The sequence below is a fragment of the Empidonax traillii genome, unplaced genomic scaffold, assembly GCF_003031625.1.
Source record: "Empidonax traillii isolate 1590-97213 ecotype Southwest subspecies unplaced genomic scaffold, ASM303162v1 scaffold14:size4059594, whole genome shotgun sequence".
In the NCBI taxonomy this organism is placed as follows: Eukaryota; Metazoa; Chordata; class Aves; order Passeriformes; family Tyrannidae; genus Empidonax; species Empidonax traillii.
The window spans coordinates 3505155-3529666 of record NW_020955207.1 but is presented as its reverse complement, the minus strand read 5'-3'; the positions used below and the strand labels follow the sequence as shown (position 1 = coordinate 3529666).

Sequence of the window (24512 nt, the reverse complement as noted above, 5' to 3'; positions counted from 1 at the left end):
TTTGTAGATGGTATTGGAGGAACATGTTTTGCTTTTGCTTTTCTTCCTTGTGGCAAAGGGAGGCATTTTTCTCTGAGCACAAGAAAATGAGATAGTGCTGTCTACTAGTTCTGGGTCATTTTCAGGACCTTCTGTGTAATAAAATTCTTTCATCTTTCTGAATGTGCTCATGCTCTCAATTATTCAATTAGTATGTTAATTTCCCCTTTACATCAAGTAAAGGTAACTGGTTGTTACTTTAGAAACTATACATTTCCTGTTTGGATTTTTCATTTTCCAAGACATTTAGTCTTAAAAAAATAAAAATTCTCTTCAGAAAAATGCAAATACCCTAGAGCTGGGCTTCTGGACTCTTAAGAGGAGGTTATATAATTCCTCGTGGTATTTATACTTTTAATTTGCACAATTTTTTCTTTTACATATATGAATCTGCATAAATTATGGATATAAGTAAGTTCATAGCATTCCTTGCTTCGTATGTTGACAGCACTGGAAATCAGCTGGTAACATATTGTAACCAAGCCCAATATAGTGTTCTATACATAAAACTTTCATATACCTTCTTATGCAGAGGAATTGTATAAGATTAGACCATTAGACACAGAATTTTTCTTTGTCTAGCTTATTCCTTATCAAATCACTTCGATGAAAGTGCCATGGGATGTGTGGTATGCTGTTTCAGAGGTAGTTCGTTATTGTAGGTGTATTAACATATGCATGTGAGGACAGACATTTAAAAATATCTTGTGGCCTCTGAAAATAATGGATATTCAGTGTAAAATCTTTTTACAGAATGCATCCAAGTCCTTTTTTGTATATAAATTAGAAATCCAGAATGAGATCCGGGTTTAGGTTTTTAGAAATCTAATAAAATTGGGAAGCTTCTTTGGAAATACCAAAAATCATACGCTATTTTTTCTTTTCAAATTTGTATTCAAATTTTTAAATTTGAAACTTTATGCTGTTGAAATTGTATTATTTTTAGAAATGTAGCTGTATGTTTGTTAAAGGAGAACTGCTTTGCTTTTTCTTTTTCTTTCAGATATTTTGCCTGAATCTGAAAAACAGAGAGGTGTAATTGTAACAGCAGAAGTTTCACCTGATTTGGACGCAGAATCTGTATGTACCTGTATAAAAAGGAAATTACTCTAAAAATATTGATTTCACACATGAGTAAATGATGAATGATCATGGATAGTGATTACTATGTATTTGTAGTTGTGGGACTGAGCTGCATAGCCCTAAGGTTTTCCTCAGTTCGAAGACACTTTAATAAAAGATTTTAATTAGAATTTTAAAAAATTATTTATTATCTTCTGTCTTGGGACCATTAGATTCTTGGCTAAGCAAATGTAAGTGAATGAGAACTTAGGATATGGAATAACTTTGGAGTGAGAAGTTGTACTGGTGAGCAGTTAAACAGTCGAAGTGTCATCCTTGGATCTCTCAAAGATAAAATACTCAAACCACTCAGTTGCATTGTAAGAAATAATCTTTCTCTGGCAAGCCATCATTCAATATTCTCTGGTGTTGCAGCCTAATCAGTTTATTCATATTGTTGTATACATAAGTACCTTACAAAAAATTATTCAAATTAAGATTTGGGAGAGCTTATACTGTCTCTTAAAACTTCAACATTTCGGAACATATTTATTGCACTAGAACATCTGTAATGAGCCGTTTCTGGCCACTAATTTTTCTAAAACTGATTTTTCAGGGCTGCTTACTGTTTAAAAAACACACAAGGATATTATTCTGTGATAAAGGGACCTCTCTGTAATGTGTGCTAGTCTCCTTGGCTAGCTGCAATAATCTGCTTACAACACTTAGACCTGTTGGGTACATAAAATGTTCTAAGGCTGCTGTGCTCATTTGTTCAACCTTCCAGATGCAATTGCTCTGTGTCATATATAAGTAACTCAATATATCAATCAAACCACAACCTTGAATCTGTATTTCCTAGGGCTGCCCATGTATCTTAGTTTCCTGTGTGGTTGGCTTTTCTGTGTGTTTTTTTCAGTAGCCATCTAGAAAGGAAAAAAACTGATAAGATACTTCCTGGGGAAGGTTCAATAAGCAAACGTAGAAACAATTCTGGGGCTTCTACAGTGACCTCGGAAATTACAGGCTTTGAGATGCTACTTCTGCACTTGTCAAAAGACTGAAATTGCAGTGTGTGTGGTGAGAGCAAAGAGGGTATAAATGTATTAAAACTGATTAGATAAGCAAGTGGAGGACTATTCTGGCTGTTTAACACCACCTCCTGTGTATGGCCTCTGATCCAGGAAGGCCAGGTAATTTCTGAGACTTGACTATACTAAGGGTCCATCTCTTTCCACTTTGCTTTTGCTTCAGGATCAACCACTGGTCACCAGAGATAGTGAACATGGCAAGCTGATATGAACGTAGCTGTCTTTTTTTTTAATTGGAAAAGGTATATGATGTACAAGTGAAGGTCCTATTTCTAGAACCCAGAGAGCCTACCAGCTTCCTGATGTTTTAGGAAATTTGCAGATGTGGACCTTATACTGTTTTTAATTTACTCTCTTATAGTGAGAAGTTATAAGGTCAAGTCAGTAATTTGGTATTATAGCAGAAGTGAGAGATGTGTTTCTTTATAATAGTTTACACAGGAACATTTTCATTAAGTCTAGTGACTGACCTGTTTCAAAATGAAATATAAGCATAAAATAAAATTAAAATAGCCTGCAAGGTCAAGATGAATTTTGAAGTAGATGGAATTGCCTATTGAAGTAGAAATTAGCAGGAGTATTAAGGTGCCTCCTATAATTTTCTTTTGAAGTTTGAGGTATATTTCAATTATAAGATAATGTGTGATGATTTTATAGGACGTGCTATGGTGTGTGTATAATATATTGGCAGATTGGAAGTCACCTTTCCCTACTGAATAGCAGAAAGTATTTCCAGAATTCAAATAAATAAACAGTAGAAAGTACTGTGCCAAACAAAACAGTTTCAAATATTCATATATACATCAGAGGGTATTAGTTTCTTATATATACCACATTCATGACCTTTTGCTATCCTTTTTGCAGGCAATTTCAAACAGAGACTTTACGTTTTCAGAAGGAACTCAGAAATGTATTTTGTGTATTTTAATCTGTCATAGGAATGATAAGTCTTTAATCTTAATTCTGTGTTTACCAAGTTGATGGTAGGAAAGTACTATTGCATTTGCTGTGTTCACTCATTCACGTGGAACATTGAATTTACTCTGTTTTCGTCTTTTTCTTCACAGCAAGCCATTGAGAGTGAGGTAAAAGCAGAGGCAGTACCGTCAATCACGGTAAAGGTACTGTGCCTAACTCAAACAATAGCATTCAAATGGTGCTGGCAAATTGTAACAAACACATCCCTTTCTGTGTATTTCACTCAGAACATGAAAATGAGTAAAATTTGAAATGCAATAAATGCTCATTGTGTTTTATCCTTAGTATGATGAGGTGTCATTACGGCAATCCTTCTGAGAATAATTTCGCCAACATCTTTCAAAGGCACTAAATGTTTTGTCACTCAGATTGGAAGTTTATCGTCTTCAGCTGCCTTTTTAGTCATCAATAAACAAAAATAGACTTCCTTTCATAAAAAGACTTCCAGAGCTTTTGCTCTTGAAAAAAAAAATAGTAGGAAAATCTAATTAGAAGATTCACATCATTGGACTCTTCCATGAGAGCTAGTGCGTGTAACTGATTCTAAAGGAAGTGTGAGAATGTGTGTGTATGCAAATGTAGTTTTTCCTCAGTATTGCCTAAAAAGGATCATGATTTTTATTTCATTGTTAAGCTTCATTTTCAAGAACCTTGCAAGTTCTCCTTTGGTTTTGAGTGAAAAGTTCAGAGGGTAACTGGATTTTTTGAACCATATTCTCTCAGACAAGTGGGGTTTAGTTATACTTGGTCCAACAAATTTCTCTGCATTTTAAAGTGCTAAAATAATACAGGATAAAGTTGTAATTCTGATAAAGTCTGTGATAGTTTTGCTTAAAGAAATTCAGATGAATGGCGTTGGACTTTGGACCAGGCTGTTTGCAAATACAAGGCTATCTTCAAATATGTAATGTAAATTTAAATTACCTCAAGACAGGTGTGAATTTATCAGCCTTAATTTACATTGGTGCAAAAATATTGTACAAGTGAGTTATTACAGTGGAAATCATTGTGTTCATAATTGCAAAAATTAAATTTTTTTTTGGAGAGCGGTGATGATTTCAGTGCTGAGAACACAGGTAATTCCCATTGCCTTCCTTTACCCACTCATTATTGCTATTGTAAGAGCCAAGGTAAACCCTGTTTAAAATGAGCATGTTTATATATTTAATAAACTTTTTAATGGGAAAACATTTTAATAATTCCCCTTTCTCTTTTCTTGTTTATGCATCTCATACCTTTTAGTGAAACAACAATAGTAAATGTAGGAGTTACCATGCATTCATTTTTTTCTGGAATCTTTTTTTCTGCAATAAGTTCCTTTGACTGATCTTTGTATGTCTCCATCTCTGAGAAATGTACCACAGTAGTATGTGCCAGAAACTTTAAATGTCACTGTCCTGATTACCGATTCTGAAGAGTGCAGTCTCACGTCTGCATGTTTTTAACTCATTTAAATGGCCAAATATCTTTATTGACTCCATCTAAATTGTTAATATTATTGAGATTCTGGGCTCATAAAAAGTGTAAAGTTTACCTGATATTTATACAGAGGTAGATGTTATTCTTGTTTGCTAGCAGAGAGATTTTATGTTTATTTACATTAGAATGAATGCACTTGATTACTTGCAAAATATTGACATTTTAATTAGCACTTTAGTATTGATTTGTCTTGGATTAAAATTACAAAGAAATGAGAAATTCCCTCAGTTTTTTTTAACCTTACAAATTACTGCATTTCTTTTTTGACTGTAAATAAATAAAAACTGTGAAAGGAAAATACTGGGCTTGAAGTTGAAATTTTAAGTTCTGAAGCATTGTTGCTGAATTGGTCTTTGCAATTTTTTTAATATCTTTTTTTGTTGGTTAGGTCTTTTCTTCTGCTGTACAGAGATAAATTAGTTGCTTCTTTTAAATACTTCTGTGTGTCACTTGATTTAGATAACAGTACAGAGCCGAGTGTCCGCTCAGAAGCCAAGCCTGGCAGTGTGTGTGCAAGCTCCGCTAGCAGTGACCTGTGACCAGTTCGTCTTTGATGATTTAGGTAAATTATTATAGTACCATTACAGTATTACTTTTTTTCTGAGGATGTTGGAAAGGTGTAGTCCAGCTTCCATCAAGTGCACTGTTGCACTCCACATCTTCGAGGTACTGCTTGGTGGAGGAAGATGGAGTAGAAAGGAATGGAGTTGCTTCGTTGATTGTGGTATGATGGGTGGCAGGTGAGGAGAGGTGGGGTGGCAGCTTTATGATGGAAGCAGAAAAAAAATCGATTATTCTGTAGCACTTCTGCTAGGGTATTTTTTTTGCTGGCAATTCTGTCTGTGTAGAAATGGTAGTATTGAGCTACAGGCAGGGACAGAAAGTTTGTGTACTGGTGGACAGTCTAGCATATGTTCTCAACTTATCATCAACTGTTTAAGCATTGTAGCCTTTTTCCAGCTTTGTTGATGATACTACAGGTGGAGATGCCTTTAAGACTGTGTGGAGCTCAAGGCCAGACCAGTGTACCTGCTGCTTCATTTGTGACTACAGACCATTTCTGCTCTGAAATGTGCAGTAATGGTCTCTATTGAAACAGGGCTTTACTGACTGCTATTCTCATCTGAAAATACAGTTCTTATGTTTTCTCAACATGTGACAAGAGTAACTGACTGATGGCTCTGTACAATATTAAAATCACAACATAAAACTTCATTTGTTTTTATATTGTCCATATTCAGTCAGCTGAATTGTTTTATTGGTTATGCTTCAAAATAGTTGGAAGCCCTAGTTTGCCTTTTACAAATTAAAGATTTTTAAAAAAAGCACATACCATGAATTGATAAAGGTAACTAATGGAAACAACTACCATAGTTTAGCAGAATAATTCCTAAAGTGCTAGGAAATATCTTACATTCATTTGGATGCTCCTATTACTTGATTTAATTTTGTGTCTTTTTTAGAACCAGATTCATCTGAAACTGTGGTCCTGTCTGTCTTTTTGAAGGGGAATTGTACTCCATCAGAACTAGAAGGAAATTGTATGGTTTCATATATTATACCAACAGGTAAGCCACTGGAGATTTCAAATCGATTTGCATTTCTTTGAGGCCTTTTTCCTCACATGTTTCTTATAATTATTCTTTTGAAATATATTAAATATATTAAAGAAATAATGCTTATCTAGTCTTCAGTTTTAGTTAATATTTTATGTTGCAAGAAGTTATGTAATTGGCCTTACAGAGGTAAAATCATAAGCTTATTGCTTGGGAAACAGCTGTGCCAGCTTTTCCATCCTGTCCTATCAATTTGCTTCTGTTCTGCTCTTTAAGGGACCACCTCTTGGAGTGAGAGGTTAGTTACAGCCTTATGACTATTCAGGCTTCTGGTCTGTTGACAAATGTGACAATAACTACCTCCCCACAGATGAGGAGATTTGAATAAGCATTGGGAGTGATAATGCATCACTTCCTTTTTAACAGATAATTATAATCATTCTAAACAATTGAACTAACCTAAAGGAATAGAAACCAAGTTGTTATTTTGTAATGCCCTAATGACCCTAATGATAGAATATGTAAATTTATCCTGCTAATCATAACTGATTAGCTTAGTTTTCTACACACAGCTTTGTGATTGTCAGTCTACTGAGAAACTATATTTAGGCAGGGCTTCCATGTTTAGTTAAATGCTGCATAAACCAGTTGAAGTTCTCAGTTCTTCTCACTGCTTGGCTTTGCTCCTGCACCTCCTCCCCTGTTCTTACACAATCAACAATTGTTTGTCAGCCAGATTTTCTGATTTAGTTCACTGTGCAAAGACAGAGCTATGCCAGCGAAAATGGAGTAGACTGACATGAAAGAATACATGTTAATGCAGGGCTTCTGTGAAGGGTGGTGGTCTTGAGTCCCCTATCCAATATTGACACTTTTATGTAAGCATTTACTTCACATCACACTTGAAACACTGTGTTTAGTGGTGATAGTCTAGGCTGTGGTATGACTGAAATGTTTATTTCTAGACAAAATTGGAACTTGTGTTTTTAAAGAACTTGATCTTACCCTCTCTAGACATGGCCTGCAGATATGTGCAGAGGGTGGGAGTGGAAAGGATGCTCCTCCCTTCTTCTTGAGAGCTTACTTGAACAACTTGTACAACTTCAGTCCCTCTGTAATGGGATTCTGACTTCATATTCCTTGTGAATGAGATGCTGTACGTTCATAACTGTCTAAATCAGTGTTGTGGATTAGACAGGTTTTGTGGGGCCACTGTACAGGTGACTTATGAGTATCTTGGATCCTCTGATTTTGAAAGTTTGCTTTTTGTTTTGCTGGCCTTGTTTCTGTGATTTTGCTTTGGAAGACCAGCAAATGAATGCATTATTTCTTTCAGGTAATATAATACTAGTTGAACATATGCTTATATTTTAGATGTTAGGTTGGATTTTGCAATTCTTTTGGTTGGGGAAGTAAAGAAATCTTGCATCTTAAGTATGTTTAGTGGTTTATATGCAATAAAGAAAAAAGAATAAGCAGACGTGACATCTAACAGAATTAGGCAACGGAAGAAGAAATTTTAAAGACTTGACTTTGGTCAAATTTTGAAGACTTTTAAGTAAAGGAACATAAGTAAGATCTGCTGAATTTTTGGATATTTATTTACACTATTAAGCTGTGATAATTCAGTTACATACAAATACTAGTGTTAATTGGTGGACAAATCCTTAAGTGTAGTATATTAGTATGTAAAAATGAAGTGCATTTGTGACTTTATCTAAATAGAGCCTATTTCCTCTTTTGTTTTCCAAGATATCCATATTTGTGACCAAATCAGTCTATTTCTGTGGAATTCATCCAAGTGAAGTTTAATGAGTCAGTCAGTTGGACGGGGTTGCACTATTGATGAACTGTGGTCTCATGTCTGGTTTTGGCTAGTATTATGTCTTTATGTATTGTCTACTTAACAAATGTGTCTTAAGTTCTTAAAAACCCGGTACTGCATTTTCTTTTTTTTTTTCTTATTTGACTAATATCTGATGTATTCTTTTTTTTTTCTTTGTGCCATTGCTGGTTATATGGTAGAGCTCAATCCTGAAGGTAAGTGAATATAAATATGCGAAGTTTGAATACTTTCATATGGGACAGTAAATGCTTAATAAAGCAGAATTGGAATGGAGCTGTTATTTTAGTTATTATTTCTACAAGTGCTTATTATCCTTGGTTTGATGCTGTGTAGGTGTGAATGTAGAAAATAGAAAGTAGTAAATACATTTCTCAGTGAAGTATATTGTACTTTCTTGTGTGTAACAGGAATTTTATGGAGTATTAAGTGCCTTCTGCATTGGGATTGGAAATTAAGAACAATTATGTGATTTTTCTTTACCTATTTAAAGTTTTAGCTATTTGTTTCAAGTTTCATCAAGAACTAAGGCAGCTAAATTATAACTTTGTTTGGTGCAACTGGAACAACTATTAAGGATTTGTATCTAGTGCTGTGATGTTTGGACTGAGTAGCTCTGGGAATGATGTCACAACATCTCTTTGTTTCAGTTCCTATTTGAAACATCCTATTCAAGGCCAAAAGGCTGCTTTCTATCTGACAGTATCAGCAGTACAAAACTCTGCTGTGATCATGGTAGCTGTGATTCTTGGGAAGGGTACAATTAAGAGACAAAACAAGACTGGAAAGTTAGCTTATGTATACATAGACTAAAAAGGAAGAAGTGTAATTTTGCAGTGCAGTAGTAGATGTGTTGAAGAGATGTAGTGCTTGTACAAAATATTTATGAACTTTAATAATATATAGTAAGTACAAATTTCGTCATGTTTTGGGAAGGTAAAGAAGTTGCTTGTCATAGGTTTAGAGATCAACTGAAAGGGTGTTTTCTGTTTTCCTAAACAGAAGTTATAGATGTATGTGAGTCTTATTTTTCAATACTTACGCTCTTTCAAGCATAGTAAGTGAAGTAAGAAGTAAATAACTGTGTTAGTGGTACCCTTCTTTTCTGATTTCTGGACATTTCAGCAGACTCTACATGAAATAGATGCTAGAACCATCTCAATAAAGTACTGCTCTTGACAAGAATAGTTATTATCTTGTGGCGTATTTCTGCTATACAAAATATTTTAAAAATTAATTATCAATAAAGTATAATGAAGTAAATGTATATAATTTGAAAGAATAACATCCTAAAAATGAAAAATTGGGGGTTTTGTTAAGAAATATCTACTCAAGGTGAAAACCTTTTGCTGGAGAGAATATTGCTGTGATTCTACACAGCAAACTTTGTAGAATCATCTGGGGCAAAATCTGTTTGGATTAATGTGAGGTGCACTGGACTAATTAAATTCAGGGTTGTGAATACCAGAACAAGTATCAATTCTCTGAATATTTAACATGGAGATCTGAGTTCTAATACCTTTTTTTTAATGCTTTTCATAATGTACATTAACGTTATGTTTCGAATTTCATTAAATGAATGAATGAATAACTTGGAAGTGAAATAGTAACTACAAGGCATTAATTGTTTTATTACTTCTATCAGATAAGTGCACAGAATGCCTTTACATACTAGTACTTTATGAAGTGTTAGTTTCTATTGTGTTTCAGGTTAGAAGAGAATCTGAATTTTTTCCCCACTTTTTTTTTCTCTTTCTAACAGAGCTAAAATTATGTATCATGCAAAGTATCACACCTCTAGATGAAGCGAAATGTATTACTAGACATAACACCAATGGGCTGAGGAAGTTCTGACTTCCACATGTTGCTACTGCTTTGTAGATTTTTTCCTGTAGTGCTAGATCTTGCTGGAGCTTTTTGGTTTGTCTTATATAGAGTTGTTTTGGATTAATCAACTAGAAATCTCCCCAGTCACCTCCCAAAGCTAGATAATATTTGTTTTAGTTTTGATTTGACCTTAGTCTGAAATATTGAAAAGCTATGTTTATGGTGAGGCACACTGACAGCAGACTATGTAGGTAAAAGCTGATTTGAAAAAAGAAGGAAAATACCTTGTGTTAAATATGAAAATGTTTAAAGTCTTTCTGGCTACTTTCTTCACTAAATTTTTTCCTGTTGATAAGTCTCCACATCTAAGTTCAATATTTGTGTAATGTTGTCATCAAGAGCAGATTTTACTTTTCCCATCAGATGGTGAAGATCCAGTTGAATGAATCATTCTGAAAGGTCGTGAGTTTATTTTCAAATATTCCTTCAGGAATTGTCCCTGGAACTTGGAGATATGCTAAGTTTGAGGACTTGTCTTTGGTTTGAATGAGCTTTCTGCTCGTTTTACTGTGACTTTGTATTTTACAAGCTGCTGTAGAATAGTTACTTGGCGTCATCAGCCAGCCAAAAGAGCTAATGAATTGACAACCAAAAGGATGAATCTGAATCTTCTAGTAACATTTTTTCCCCTTAGATGAGTCTTAGAAATAACTTTTTCATTGCGAGAGATCTGCGAAGCAGCAAACAAGCAAAATTGTTAGCAAAATGGTTGTTTGGATGGCTATTAAAAGTTTGAGCTCAAATTTTATACTAACCTGCAAAGCTTACATGACTGATAACCTCTATGTAGCTATCAGTTTCATGACTTGTCTGACAGTTACTTACTTTATTGTCTCTAAAAATCTATTGTTGTTAAACTGGGTTTTCCTGTAGCTGCTTCGTAAAAAGAAATGGTCTCAAAAATCCCCATAATCTGCCTGCTCAAAAGAGCAAGTAGTCCATATTTCATAGCAACTAGCACTTTTGCCTTTCACATAGAACATATCAGGCAATTGCTGACATGCCAGCCATATCTGAGAAAATGTTTGACACATTCAAATGTGTTTTCTAGATGTTAGAGTTAAAACTTCCTCTTTTCTCTTGCACCATTCTGAATAAATTGCATATGACAGTAGGTCCCAATACTCAAGGCAGTAGCCAGTTTGTTCTACAGTTCTGTTCTGTTATGATGCAATGAGTTGAAAGATAGAATTTAATATACTTTTGGGTAATAATCTCTATTAGATACATTCTTTTCTAAGCCATAAATCTCTGAGAGATGATATGAAGGTCGCATAGATGTTATTTAAGAGTATTAAAAAAAAAAAAGAGTAACTCTGTTCTTAAAAAGCATTTAGTTTTGGATATTCCTGATAAAAATGTTCATGCTTCAATTCTGTGTTTGAAGCATCAGCAATAATCATACAGCTGTTGTGTATGTTAAAGTGGAATTGTTTGTCTAGAGTGTTAAATAAAATCTAATCTTTATTGCATTTTAACTGATATAAATAGAAGTATGCAGTAGATTTCATCAGTAACTCTTGCTTTCCCATTTATAGAAAAATGTTCACTTGAAAAGGTAATTAAAAGTATTCAAATTTCAAGGTGCTTTAGGAGGAAAAGTTAACAAAAACTAAGAATTTGATATAGTTTTTGTTTTAACATATCCCTTAATCATATTAAAAATGTCTTATTATACCTCTCTGAGGACAGTGGTATTCAATATCTTGCATTCAGATTGTGGGCATGAGAAGTGAATGTGTGTTCTTTGATTTCAGGAATACCGCGAGTTGCACAGTGTAACTTCAGTCTGCCTTTGCGGTTGGTTTGCTTTCCATCTCAACCTTCAAAAGCAGCAAACCACAAGCTAACTATTGATACCAACAAACCTCCCGTCACTTTTCTCAACATTTTTCCAGGTAGGTTTTTAAATATGTCTGTAGGAAACGTGGTAGAGGCTTCCAAAAGGAATTGTTTGTCTGTGTGAAGTAATGAGATAATTAAAAAAGCTCATGTTGGATTATTTTAAAAGTATATTTTGAACGAAATTATGGCATAATATTTTAATTATAATTATTAACTTGGGGTAATATATCTGTCTATGGTTAAACTGCAGATTTCATGGTATAGATCTAATTTTTATGTATCCAGAAAGTCATTTTACATAAAATTTTATAAGTGGTGTAGTAATAGAAGAAAAATGGGCATTCATTTAAAAAAAAAAAGGGCAGGGTGAAGCAGAAGTGGTCAGCGTTGTATGGAATGAGTACAGTTGCTTTGGAGGAAGACTGGTGGAATTTTTGGTATATTGGTCTGAAGCTGATCCTCTTTAATCATTTCATTACCCTTCTTGGACCAAAAAGAAGGTTTGTACCTAGCGATATTTTCTGATGTGCAAACCTGAGCTATGTTTTGTATGCAGAATTATATTAAAACAATTTGAAGGAGAAATTAGGTACCATTTAGAACTGGAAAAAGAAGAATGAAATTGAGTACTGTAATATTATGAAAATAATTTCTACTATAATTATGTGCTCATAATTTGGAAGGGAGAGGAGGTGGAAGTTACCACAGGAATACTCAGTGGTATAATATGGTGTAATCATAAGCAAACAAATAAGAACTGAGGATGTATTAGCAAAATGGTTCCATGCAGGAAGCTAATATCATATTACTAGGCCCTGGCACACTGAGTGCTGATTACTGACATTAAATAAAAATCAGTTCAAACTCAGAAGTGTAGAAAAAGGCTATGAATGTTATCTAGGGATTTGAAGAGGAGAGTTAAAAGAAAAGTGACTCATTTATCTTAATAAAATGCGGGCAAAAAAAGAGAATATTCTTGACTTCAGTAAATATTTTGTGGCTGCATCATGGGTCTAGATGATCATATTAGCACAAAAAGAAAAGAATAAACAGGACTTAGGAAGAGATTGAGAGTAAGTTCAGTCTGGCAGTGATTAAGTTCCTGAACTTCAGAGGACTAAGGGTCTGGAGCAGTTTTCTGAGAGCTGTGTGGGCCAACAGCTTTAATACAGCATTTCTAAGGTGGGGCTGCTTCTCTCTTTTTGAAAAACTTATATTGTACATTTTTCTGAGAACAGTGGAGAAGGCTTGGTTGGCTTTTTTTGAAGCATGATTCTCTTCACTTTAAGGGTAAATATAACTTTTCTCTCAAGTGGGTGTGTTGTGTAATACTTGAAACAGAGAACCTTTTTTCCAAATGTCTACATTTTGAGGTTTTCATAATGGACTTCCATTATGGCTAAACAATAATGCTTTCAGAATAGCACGTAGTATTTTATTTTTAACGTAGGGATGCATTGTGGAAAATATAACCCAAACCATTGGACTAAGAAGGCATTAAAATATTCTGATTTCTGTTCATTCCATTTACATTCCAGTGTTAAAACAAAAAGTATGCTGATTATGACGTGATATGTGAATGAACTTTTAATTGTTGGTTTACGCACTAAACGTTGCATCTCTCTCCTTCTTGTTTTGCCTTGTTTTTGGGGGAAGTTTGGGAGTAGAGGTTACATAGAGTAGATTTTGAAATATGGTATTCTAAAATGAAGCCATTTAAACTGGTATTATGCATTAGATGGAATGAAAAGAAAGGTGGAGTTGCATGAACTTTGCAGAGTAGCTAGTTTTAGCAACCTAGATGCTTGTTTTGCTCTGTGCTGAAAGCTGAAGAGAGAGTGTGTTTGAACATGTTCATGATAATTTCTGCATATTTTTTGCATCAATATCTGAATTAAAGATGATCTTGCATATGGTAGAAGGTGGTCGTCTTTGGGCTCTTCACTAATCACAATTCTTTTTAGATGATACAGACTGAACCTCTGAGAAATCTACCTTTTGTTTTCAGGCTGGGAAAGAACAACCAGTCTGTATCTCAGCTTCCATCTGTGCATGAAGGGGGGTTATACCAAACTACTACTGACATTAATTACTTTGGAACCTTAAGAAGGGAGACAACCCCGTTCATTTGCTTGTGCGAAGGTTGACATAGTCCTGGCTATGGACTGAGGTTTGTTGAGTACCAGTGTCAAATTACAGAAAAACCATATTAACTTTCTTTTTTAGACTTTGTTGATCCATCTGAAGGTGACCAGGCAAATGCTCTGGGATTTCAATTTTTAACTGGTTCGAAAACCACTCTTCTTGCTTCAAAAACATCACGTAAGTGCTATTAGTATTAATGTAAAAGAGGCCTGATCATCTGTTAATATATGCACAAAGTGAGAATGTGGATCATGTGAAGAAGGATAATCACTGTGTACAAATTAACACAGGAGTTTCAAGGTGTCAACCGACCATTTCTTATCTCTCTGTCAGGTCTATAATTATGTTACCAGGGGAGGTACAAAGCTTTGTGACAAAACAAAAAATCTTACTCAATATATAGTGGCAGTTCTCTGAAGAAAATGGATTTTCTTCAAATTTTTAGCAATGTTTTTATTCATAAATTAATACTGTCATTATAATAAAGAAAAAACCTTTTCTTTTCCCAAAGGAGTTTCAGCATGTGTGTTTGGAATTAGTCACCTACTGGAATTTTTGAAAGGGATTAAAAAGTAGGTGTCTAACTTTCCACCATCTTCCAGTAATGTGTGACTTAAATTAGGCGTCAGACCCTCCTTGCTTCTCTACATCTGACTCTTATCTTTAGATGCCTGTATATCTTTGTAAGTATAGGATTATGGATTCAAGATCCTTCCTATTATGTTTACAGAACATGCATGCAGTTATGCTGTTATCTGGTCCAGTGCCTCTTGTAAAGAGCAGTTTGTGAATTAAGTAGTCATGTTTCAACCACTCGTGAGTTTGTGCTCTTTGAAATAGGTGCTCTTCATTTTGGAGAGTTTATGGTGTCTTGCCCTGTACAGCTGCTCAACTTGCTAAACTCTTTCTTGGCGTGTGCATTGGAACCAAATCAGTTCAATTGTGTTTAGCATTTTCCATGCCAGCAGAGCACAAAGTCTTCATTTAGCACAGCAGACTACAAATGGAAAAGCTAGAACACCCATTGCTCATTGCAGAGAGTTCAGCTGGAACACTGTGGGAATGCTTTGTGAGAACTGTTTTGAGTGAGAAATCACAATCTAGTTTGTTGATGTGAAATTCTTTTGACACAAAGATGATCTGCATTACTGTTTTCAAAAATCCATTTTCCATGATGGGATATATAAATATCGGTGGTGTCAACTGTGAACTATGAGATAATACCTTTTCTAATGTAATCAAATGTGTTAAAAACAGAAACCATCTGCAGAGTAACTTTCATTGTACCAAGAATTGCTTTACATTTCTAAGGTTCAAATCCATTGTATTGTTTTTTTCTATGCATAATTTACATACTGGTTTATTGTTAATATGTTTTTAATATTTCTTTAAATAGTAGATCCTAAACAGTTTTGACTAGCTAGACATGCAAGTTTCCAGACCTAATAGTTTCTAAAAACTAAAAAATTTAAAGGACTTATAAATAACTTTTTCTGGATTACAGTTTAAATCTGTGATTTGGATTTCATTTTGCATTCTGATGCTGTGTAAGGAAAAGTTTATGTCTATGTAATGTATTTTAGTTTCTAGTGAGGCTACAACTTTTAATCTCACACCCACTCACCCCAATCCTCAACCTTTTCCTCTCAGGTTTGTTTATTCACTAGCTAGGCATGGTGTTTGCAGTCTTACAATAAACTTTCCCACACTGTGAAGTTCACTTTACAGAGGAGATTCGAAATATCTCTTTCTTTTAGTGAGACTACTCATTTATTGTGTCTGGGAATCTTAACTTCAGAAAACGAATGACTAGTACGATGCCACCTTCTATGTTAACAGCCTGTTCTCAGCATCCATGTTATGCATTGGATTGGATTGGTTAGAGAAGTTCTTAGGGGGCTTTTGCTTACTTGGAATGTTACCTAAGTAAAACTGATTTAAAAAAAATATATTTGTAAGAAGTCTGATACTCAAGCATAGTTCAGGATATTTTTATGATCAGACACTATCCATAATACAAAAGCATTTCTTGATAGAATGCCATGATACTAAAATGATTGTGCTTCAGTGAACAGATCTGCTGTGGAATGTATATGAAATTATGTATTATTTGTTAGGTCCTTATTCTGCTATGTAAATTAACACTGAGCTTATACTTTGTAAAACTGCTTATGCAACCTTATCACTGTGGAAATGTTCTTGAAAAAGAAAATTAGGTGTGTAGATAAATATTGACTAGAAGTCATGGTGTTTCAGAAAAGTTAAAAAAAAATTTAAGGTCAGGCTTTATTTCTGGTTTTCCATGAAAGGTTATTTGGCAAGTGGAAGAAGACCTCTTTTTTTCCATTTCCTGTATTAAATGGACCTTAATTTCTGAATGGGAAGAGCTGGATGTAGAAATGAAGCGTTCCAGGTTCAACTGGGTTTAGCTGCTGAAGCTGCAAGCAGGAACAACATCTGTTGTCATGTTTGTTATTAATTGTATTAGCTAATCCATTTTGAGCAGTGCAGTAATTGAATATGTTGCTTCAACCTGTCAAGGCTGCTGCAAAGAAGCCCAGCCTGAAGAACATCTTGACAGAAAATACATATCAAAATTAGCTTACCTCAGAAAGATTTAGATTTTAAGGTTTTATTTGAGGGAAATTTTTTTAAACTGTCTTTTAGTCGAAGTGTAAAGAAGGCTTGACTGCTAACTGTGGATGGTTTTTTTTCTGCTGATGTGGGCTTCCTAGCTGAGAAGTAAACTGAATCTTCTAGACTTCCTTCAGACAATCTACTGACAGAGCAGCCATTGTTAGTTTAGGTTGTGCTCATTGGACAACCTGTTGTAGTGTTAGAAGACTTTGTAACCTATGTAACCTATTTGTGCTCCTCAGTCTCCTGCTTTTTTGATTGATAATTTTCTGAAAATCTTTTGTAACTTTCTGGAATGGAACTTATTTAGTAAAAAGCTAATTTGAGTTGGTTGACCATCATAGAAGCATGAGATGAACAGAAGCACAGTTATTTCCTAATTTTTTTTAACTGTATTAGTACAACTACAGGTTCTCTTTTTTTTTTTTTTTTTTTTTTTTTTTTTTTTTTTTTTTTTTTTTTTTTTTTTTTTTTTTTTTTTTTTTTTTTTTTTTTTTTTTTTTTTTACTGTTTCTAAATCTAATTTGTCTTTTTTGAAAGCTGGAAGATCATATAAAGCAAATGATTGCAGTGTTTTCTACTGAGGCCTTGGTAAAATTAGATTGTGTTTGTATTGACCAACAAACAATGTATGGAAACAAAATATGCATTTTGGCGGAAATTAGTTTTGTCCATTTTAAACCATTAATGTATTAGAGATGTCAGTTATAAATGGAATGACTGTTGATTCGACCTGAAAACATCTGAGCTAATTTCCCTCAAGGAAGCATCACTTAGGGCAAAGTATGATGATACATCCAAGTAGGTCCAGCCATTACACTGTGAGTGTTTAAAAAATGGATATTAGGTTGAATGTTATCTTTAGCAGATGGTGTTCTTTTCTTTAACAAGCATGTTTTTAAATAAAACTTGCTTCTTTCCTGTTACACTGTAAACAGAATTTGTCATTCTGTATTCAGTGAAATACGTATCCTGGGAATGATGCCAGTGCTAATGTCAAACAATCTTGAATTACTAATGTTGAGAAAATTTTAAATAAGTGCATTCAAGTACTAAAGAATTCTGGTTAATTTGATTTACTGTGGACCTTGTTAATATGGGCAAAAAAGAGAACTATTTTGTATCAAATCCTCAAGGCTGCATTTCTGTCTATCCTCTTTTATAAGGTATTAGTAGATATGTAATAAAAACAAATCAGGAACTGTTGGTTATTGTGTTTTGTCTGAAAAAAAGAAAAAAAATAATTAAGAGGCCTCTATGATTTTCCATAATGTTTTCCTCTCAGCATTTAGTTAATTCTGATTTCCTGGGACCTGAAGAGAGGATTATAAAAATGTGGACTGGAAATAAAATCTCACTCCACTAGCCTGATACTTTGAAAATCAGTAAAATCTGATAAGTTAAATCAATTTACTTGGACAGATAAGACTAGCTAACAGGATTTGGTTTCTCACTTTGGTTTATATTAACACTTTCATTCCTACACTAAGCCATTTTTTCAAAGCCATAGTGTGTAGATGGGTAAGAATCACCTTCTACTAATATTGTGTCTAGAGGGAAGCGTAGCACTATCAAAGCTGAATATTGCTGTCTGTGAGTAGTTAGACTAATACTTTTCCTTCTACAAGTTCTCCTAGGAAGAGGAGATGTAATAAAAGTGATATTGAGTGTATTACCTACAGAACTCAATAATGGTTTCCAAAAGACATTAAAGATTTTAGGTGGATTGGAGGTGGTTTGTTACCATCAGATGTTACCATCTGGTTTGTTATCATCAGATGCTTAAGGAACTGTGCCTCAGTCACAGTTCAAAGTGAATTGGGCCTGATTCTGTCTCCAGCCCTGAGAAAAGCTCACAAAAGTTGTTATGGCAGAGAACTGCAGACAGCCTGTTGTTATGATTTCATATATTCCAGTAATTGTTCTTTGTCCTTATTGTGGTAGTTCTTCATAGCTTTTTTTTCTTCATGAACAGGTCCATACTCCTAATTAGGAGTCTTGTGCCACAGGATTGCCTGTAAAAATTAGGATAAAAGGGATAGTATTTAGGACTGACATCAATAAAATACAAGTATTTCTTTAACACTAGTGAACATGCATCTCTTAAGAAAACCTCACGTAGACTTAGGATACAATTAGCATGTTCAACTTGTGGGTTATCTAAACTATGTTGTGTAGTGAATGTATGTGGCTTAAATCTGTGTTTATTATCTCATATCTGTTGTGCTCAAAGAACGATACAGGATCCAGAGCGACCAGTTGGAAGACCTTTGGCTGATAACGAAAGAGCTCACACGCCGACTAGAGGAACACTTCAAGAAACAAAACTGCAAAGATTTTGCATGTACCTATTCTGGTTCAATTCCCCTGCAAGAATATTTTGAACTAATTGATCGACATTTTGAGGTACATTACATAATATGTGAATCCTTCATGATCTGCTAGTTTAAAATTGGTATGTTAGTACAATGATTAATCAAATTATAACTATAGCTATCACAGGCATTTGGCTTTCAGAAAATAGAAAGTTGTATCTGAGATAGTTCTGGAAAAAAAAGTCATAATTTGGTTTTTAAAGTACAGAGTATGCCTTGCCTCTGAAACAGCCCTTGCAATTAGCAGAGCACGTGTAACCACTGTGCAGTCTGCAAATGATACAAATTAAGGAACCAGTATTTGCCCTTCTGTTCACTGCCTGTACAGAAGCCATGGATTCTTCATTCGCTAACATCATGTTAATTGTAAAATTCTTTCAAAATTTGCCCTTAGTTTTAGACTGTTTTGCTTTTCTGTAATGAGGAAATGATGAGGGCTTTTTTTCCCCCCTGAGTCATCCTGGTAATTATATGGAAAGTCCCTTCAGAGTCTAAAAAAACCTACCCTTGCAGATCAAGCACTGGAGGCTGAAGGAAGTTTACCAAACCAGATATAAAAGAAATGTAATTACTTTTTCCTGTTTGGCTATGCAGATGACAATGAAAAATCTCCAGTTGTTCAAAAAGCTTGCAGAAATAGCTAATAGAATAAAATATATCCATTCTTTTCCTCACGTTTCCAGTAAAAAAAAGTGATAAGTAGTGAAGTATAAAGATAAGAAGTAAAAAAGGGAATAGCTATTTGAAGATTTCTATTAAACTTGTATTTGGCAAAAGCAGCAACATATGTATGTAACAATGAGAAATACTAATGGATGTTTGTTCATGCTGCCAAATTTTCTGTGAGGTTGAGCCATCACCCTACAGAAAGATGGAAGCTGTACTTGGAATTTTCTGGGATTTTTTTTTTTAGGAAGCCAGCCTAGATCCTGGTCTTAATCTCAAGCTTATGGTAGTTATTCAACTAAATTGAAAGTCAAAATGTTTGTGTCTTTTTAAGTGACTGGTAGAAATACTTTAAGCATAAGCTTGTGGTAAAATCTAATGAAGCCTAAATACGTTGAAGTTTGAAACATAGGTGTTATTGCTGTAATACTAATTTAGGATCTAGTTAGGTAGCTGCTGGCTATTTTGAAATTTCTGAAGTTTTCCAATAATTATCTGGTCCTAAAAGAGTTAAATAATCTATAAAGTGGGTCCTTATGCTCCCAGTCCTGTTAGTTTCAACACACTCTTTTTTGGCAAAGTTGGGAGAATATTACCTGATATGTCCATTTTTTACTACTATTTCTAGAAAAGCTGCGTAATGTTTCTTTTTCTCTTCTTTGAACTGTTCCTCATAATCGTGTACTGACATAAAGACATGTTTCCTTATATTTAAATATAACCTGATCTCTAAATTTAGAAGATTTCTGTTCATTTGGGGACATTTTTGCTCACATGTGAAAAACTGAGTGTCTTGATGTGTCTTCTGCTAGTTATAGCATGTCAGCTGTACAGAGGTATCTCAGTTTTTTGACAGACTCATCTTTCGTCAGTTTAATGTTAAAAGCATGTACTGGTGATGCTTAATAGATAAAATAAGAGTTTTTATTATCTGAGCATTTGATATGCAGTGTTCAGAGTTTTGTGAACACTTTGAGGAAGTCTGTTGCTATAGCTGATCAGTATACATAAAAAGGAAAAAAGAATTTCACTTTAGAAGAAGACAGTCAAACAGCACAGAATTCAGGCTTAAGGGAATAACCATTTACTTTCTACTACACTGAATATCAAGTCCAATACACTGTGTATGTGTGTCATAAATAGCACACCAAACCAAGAAGAAACCTTCAGGTCTTGGTGGTGAAATTTCAGTTTGTGCATTTCCGCAGATTATTTTACTGTTGACAATTAATGTTGAAGTCAGTAGGAAGTGATAATTCTTGAAAATTTATGAGGAGTGTAAAATATGAAACTGGTATAGATGACATCATATTTGTATAATACACTCTTGTCTCAAAAATTTTACTAAACTTCTCCTGTTTCACTTGCAATGTGCATACAATATATATGACCCTTAATCTGAATTCTTGAAAACCCTTAAATTGCAGCTCCGTTTGAATGCTGAAAAATTTCAGGAGCTGTTATCTGAAAGGGCCGTACAATTTCGAGCTATTGAGCGACGACTCTTGACACGATTCAAAGACAAAACTCCCGCTCCTCTTCAACATCTGGACACCTTGCTAGAGGGAACATTCAGAGAGGTCAGTGCAGTTTGATTATGAGCCTAACCCTTCTTTATCTTGTTGGTAAAACCTAGCTTAAAGCACATAAGCTGGGCTTTCCTGGTTACATTTACCATCCAAGAGAACAGGAAGCAGTAATTTGTTTAACCTAATAGTCCCTGTAACTTTCCAGATGATTTGCAATGGTTTTATTTAATCTGCGACCACAAAATCTTTACTCCTGGGTCACACCAGCTTGACAACACATCATTCTTTCTGAACTGATGTTGATAGTGTAAATATTTTATAGTTCATGTGAAAATATTTTATAGTTCATAGCTTGTGTAAATATTTTATGGTACACTGTAAACTAGGGGAATGGTTTGGCTGGTGTAACATTCACAACAAAATTGTCTGAGACTGACCATGTCCTTCCTATGGGGGTTTTATGTTCTAATCATTTCAGAATGTGATAGCTGCAGAAGAACAGTGTTTAAAAAAACAAATCATTCCTGAACCATCCCCATACTGGACAAGGAATAAACCAATTTTTCTTCCTTTTCCTACCTCAGCTCTACATTGCTTTAGAATAACACTTTTTCATTATGTGTTCCCTCTGTTAAGAAATTATTTTATGTGGTTTTTGCTTTTCTGTTGGAGGATCTGATTTTACCTTCTAACGTGCCTTGTTTGAGAAGCTGAGTTACAATTAGATTCCTTGCTGAAAAAAAGACTTACCTTTATGCAGTGTTGCATATCACAACAACTAAACCCCAAAGCTGTTAAGAAAGTATTTGCCCTTACTGTTTCATCTAAGAAAACATTTCTTTAAATTAGAGAAAACTGCCTTTCCATATATGCTTATACATGAGTCAGAATTGCCTTTATTTCAGTCTCTACTGTGAATGAGTTAACATAAGATGGTTTAACTTTGAAAGTGGGGATTTTCTGATTGCTTTAAGAAATACTAGCTATTGTTGTGATAGATGGGTTATTATTTAACGCTTTGAAATGGCGTGACTAAATAAGCCCAAAAGATTAATGTAAGTCTCCTGAGTCTGCTTTTGCTGTGTAGAACTTTTGCCTCTAAACTTATAAGCAACTGGGATGGGCTTGAAAATTTACTTATGCAGTTGATTTGAAAGATGAGTTCTGAGAATATGACAAAAATCAAGTTGTTCAAAAAAATATTGCAGAAGCTTATTTTACAAGATCCTTCAAACTAGCATTAGATGGGAGCTTTTCTTAACATTACTGTTGTGAGCTTTTTGAATTGGAACTAGGAAGGAGAACAAGGAAAAAGATTTCTTTTCAGAGAACGAATGCTTACATTTTTTCACAGTTGTTAAAACTTTGTTTTAAGCAAGCTCACATTTTTCTTGGTAGATTTCTTTTGTAATTTCTTTTGTTCATGGGAATTCCCTTCCAATAGAGAAGTGTTGTTATTGTTAGTACAAACAAAATGGAGTAAAATGGTCATTGCCACAGAGACCCCACTGCTGCATATGTTGTTTCAAAAGTGGGAGCTGTGGGAGGTTTCAGTATTGACTCTGCTGTGGGGGTGAAAAAAAATGGCTCAATGATGCATTTTCTACATTAGAAAAAACCTTGTTTTCTTTAATTCAGTATCATGTTCTGTCTTTATTTGAACAAATATGTCTAATACAAATAGTTGAGGTATTCAAAATATGGCAAATGAGTTTTCTGAAAAGGAATAATGAGGCTGGTTAAATATGAACAGTATGAAGTCTCCAAAAATTCTTTTAAGCATGTAGGCTTTTTGACATTGAAGTAAATATGATTTTTATTCTCATATAATTGTCTGAGAATCTCATCTCCTCCCTTATATTAAATATTTTTATAATGCAAACTTTGCCTTGTTTTATCCTCTCATTTTAAACTAAAGTAATTGTTCTGTACCAAAATAAAGTTTTGTTGCTTTTTACATTGCGTTTTGTAGGCAGAAGGGAAATGTGTATGTTTTGGTTTTATAGTGCATTCCAAACCTTTTCATCTAGAACAGAAAGGAGTTAGCGGTTAGTTTGAATACGTGATTTTATTAGTCTTTTCAGTACAGAATCTCCAGGACTTGGGCACTATATGAATTACATTCTTACTAGAATAACTTATATAGCCTAGGATATATAAAGGTGCCTCCTAGTGCTTCCTGTTTTTCCTTCTATCAGAACAGTTATGGAGCAGATGTATGACCTTAGTATGAACAACCTTTTAAATACAAATCAAATAATGAATATTCAAGTCATGTAATTTCATTGCCTAGGTGTGATAAAGAACTACTTTAAACTTATTCTGTACCGTTTCTCTGCCCACCTGTAAATTGTTACGAATTGCTGAACTGATTTGAATTTTACAACTAAAGTAGATGGAAAATGTTAATTTTCAGATTTTCAGCTTCAAGTAGCAGTTGTGTTTGTATGAAATGTAGGTAGATGTACAATGCATGTCAAAGTTACGCTTGCCAAACAAGAGAAAATTATTCAGGCTGCATTTGATTCTCCAGTAAAAAACATTTCTATTTATGAATTAGTTTTTTGCATTAATCCTTGTACATAAGCAACAAGGCAGGCCATATTTAGTGCTACAATAAAATTACTGAAGGGGTTTATTATAAGGAAACTTTAGCCTTACTTTTCATCTTGAAAATAATGAAGAAATGTATAAGCAGGCATTGGTGTGTACAATGACAAAAAGCTTGCTTTTGGTTTTATAGTCGTGTTTAATATTTTCTTTTAGAATTTGTCTTAAATAATATTAGAGTTCTAAATGGATTGGAGTGAGTAGTAACTACAGTTAATAAATAGTGACATCAGGTGTTCCATTCTGGAAGGAAAAGAAAAGCTGTTACATATTTAGTAGACTTGTATATTAGAAAAATGTAATGTTATTTTTATGATCTTTAAGAATGATTTGTAGGAAGGTGCTGTGAAAAAAAAATGGAAAAATCAATTTGCAATATATGCTATTTGTATGTCTATGAATTTCTTGATCTCTGGTTAAAAAATGTAGCAGTCCAGTTGAACGTGCTGCTACCACTTGTTTTAAGAGAGGATTTTAATACTGAACGGTAGTTGAGATTGCATATATGTTCTGTAGTTTAAAGAACTTCAAATATGGAATGAGATTGCAGCAAATTTTATGGTAGCTGTTGTAAACAGCATGTACTTTGTATAATGCTCCCCTACTAGAGACATGTTATTACTTGAAAGTGTAGTTTAATGATGTTTTATGTCTACAATGTGTTTTCTGTCATATTAGAAAAAAACCCATAGTTTGGCAGTGGCTGCAGTTTCTTGCCCTGAAATCATAATTTTCATGCACTGACTCTTGGCAAACATTACTTGGATTTC

At 34.1% G+C, this 24512-nt stretch overlaps 1 protein-coding gene across 3 annotated transcripts in view; it reads left to right on the top strand.

Annotated features, from left to right (window-relative positions):
* The window catches only part of BBS9 (Bardet-Biedl syndrome 9), a 276739-nt gene that overhangs the window by 53476 nt on the left and 198751 nt on the right, over window positions 1-24512 (top strand). For 2 of the 3 annotated variants that reach the window (XM_027892208.1, XM_027892195.1), the window contains exons 11-19: window positions 1043-1119; window positions 3260-3313; window positions 5109-5211; window positions 6113-6217; window positions 8231-8245; window positions 11693-11833; window positions 14007-14102; window positions 18796-18968; window positions 21031-21183. In XM_027892208.1, coding sequence (XP_027748009.1) covers window positions 1043-1119; window positions 3260-3313; window positions 5109-5211; window positions 6113-6217; window positions 8231-8245; window positions 11693-11833; window positions 14007-14102; window positions 18796-18968; window positions 21031-21183 — 917 coding nt within the window. The remainder of the gene's footprint in view (window positions 1-1042; window positions 1120-3259; window positions 3314-5108; window positions 5212-6112; window positions 6218-8230; window positions 8246-11692; window positions 11834-14006; window positions 14103-18795; window positions 18969-21030; window positions 21184-24512) is intronic. The other variant, XM_027892202.1, reaches the window with a different exon arrangement.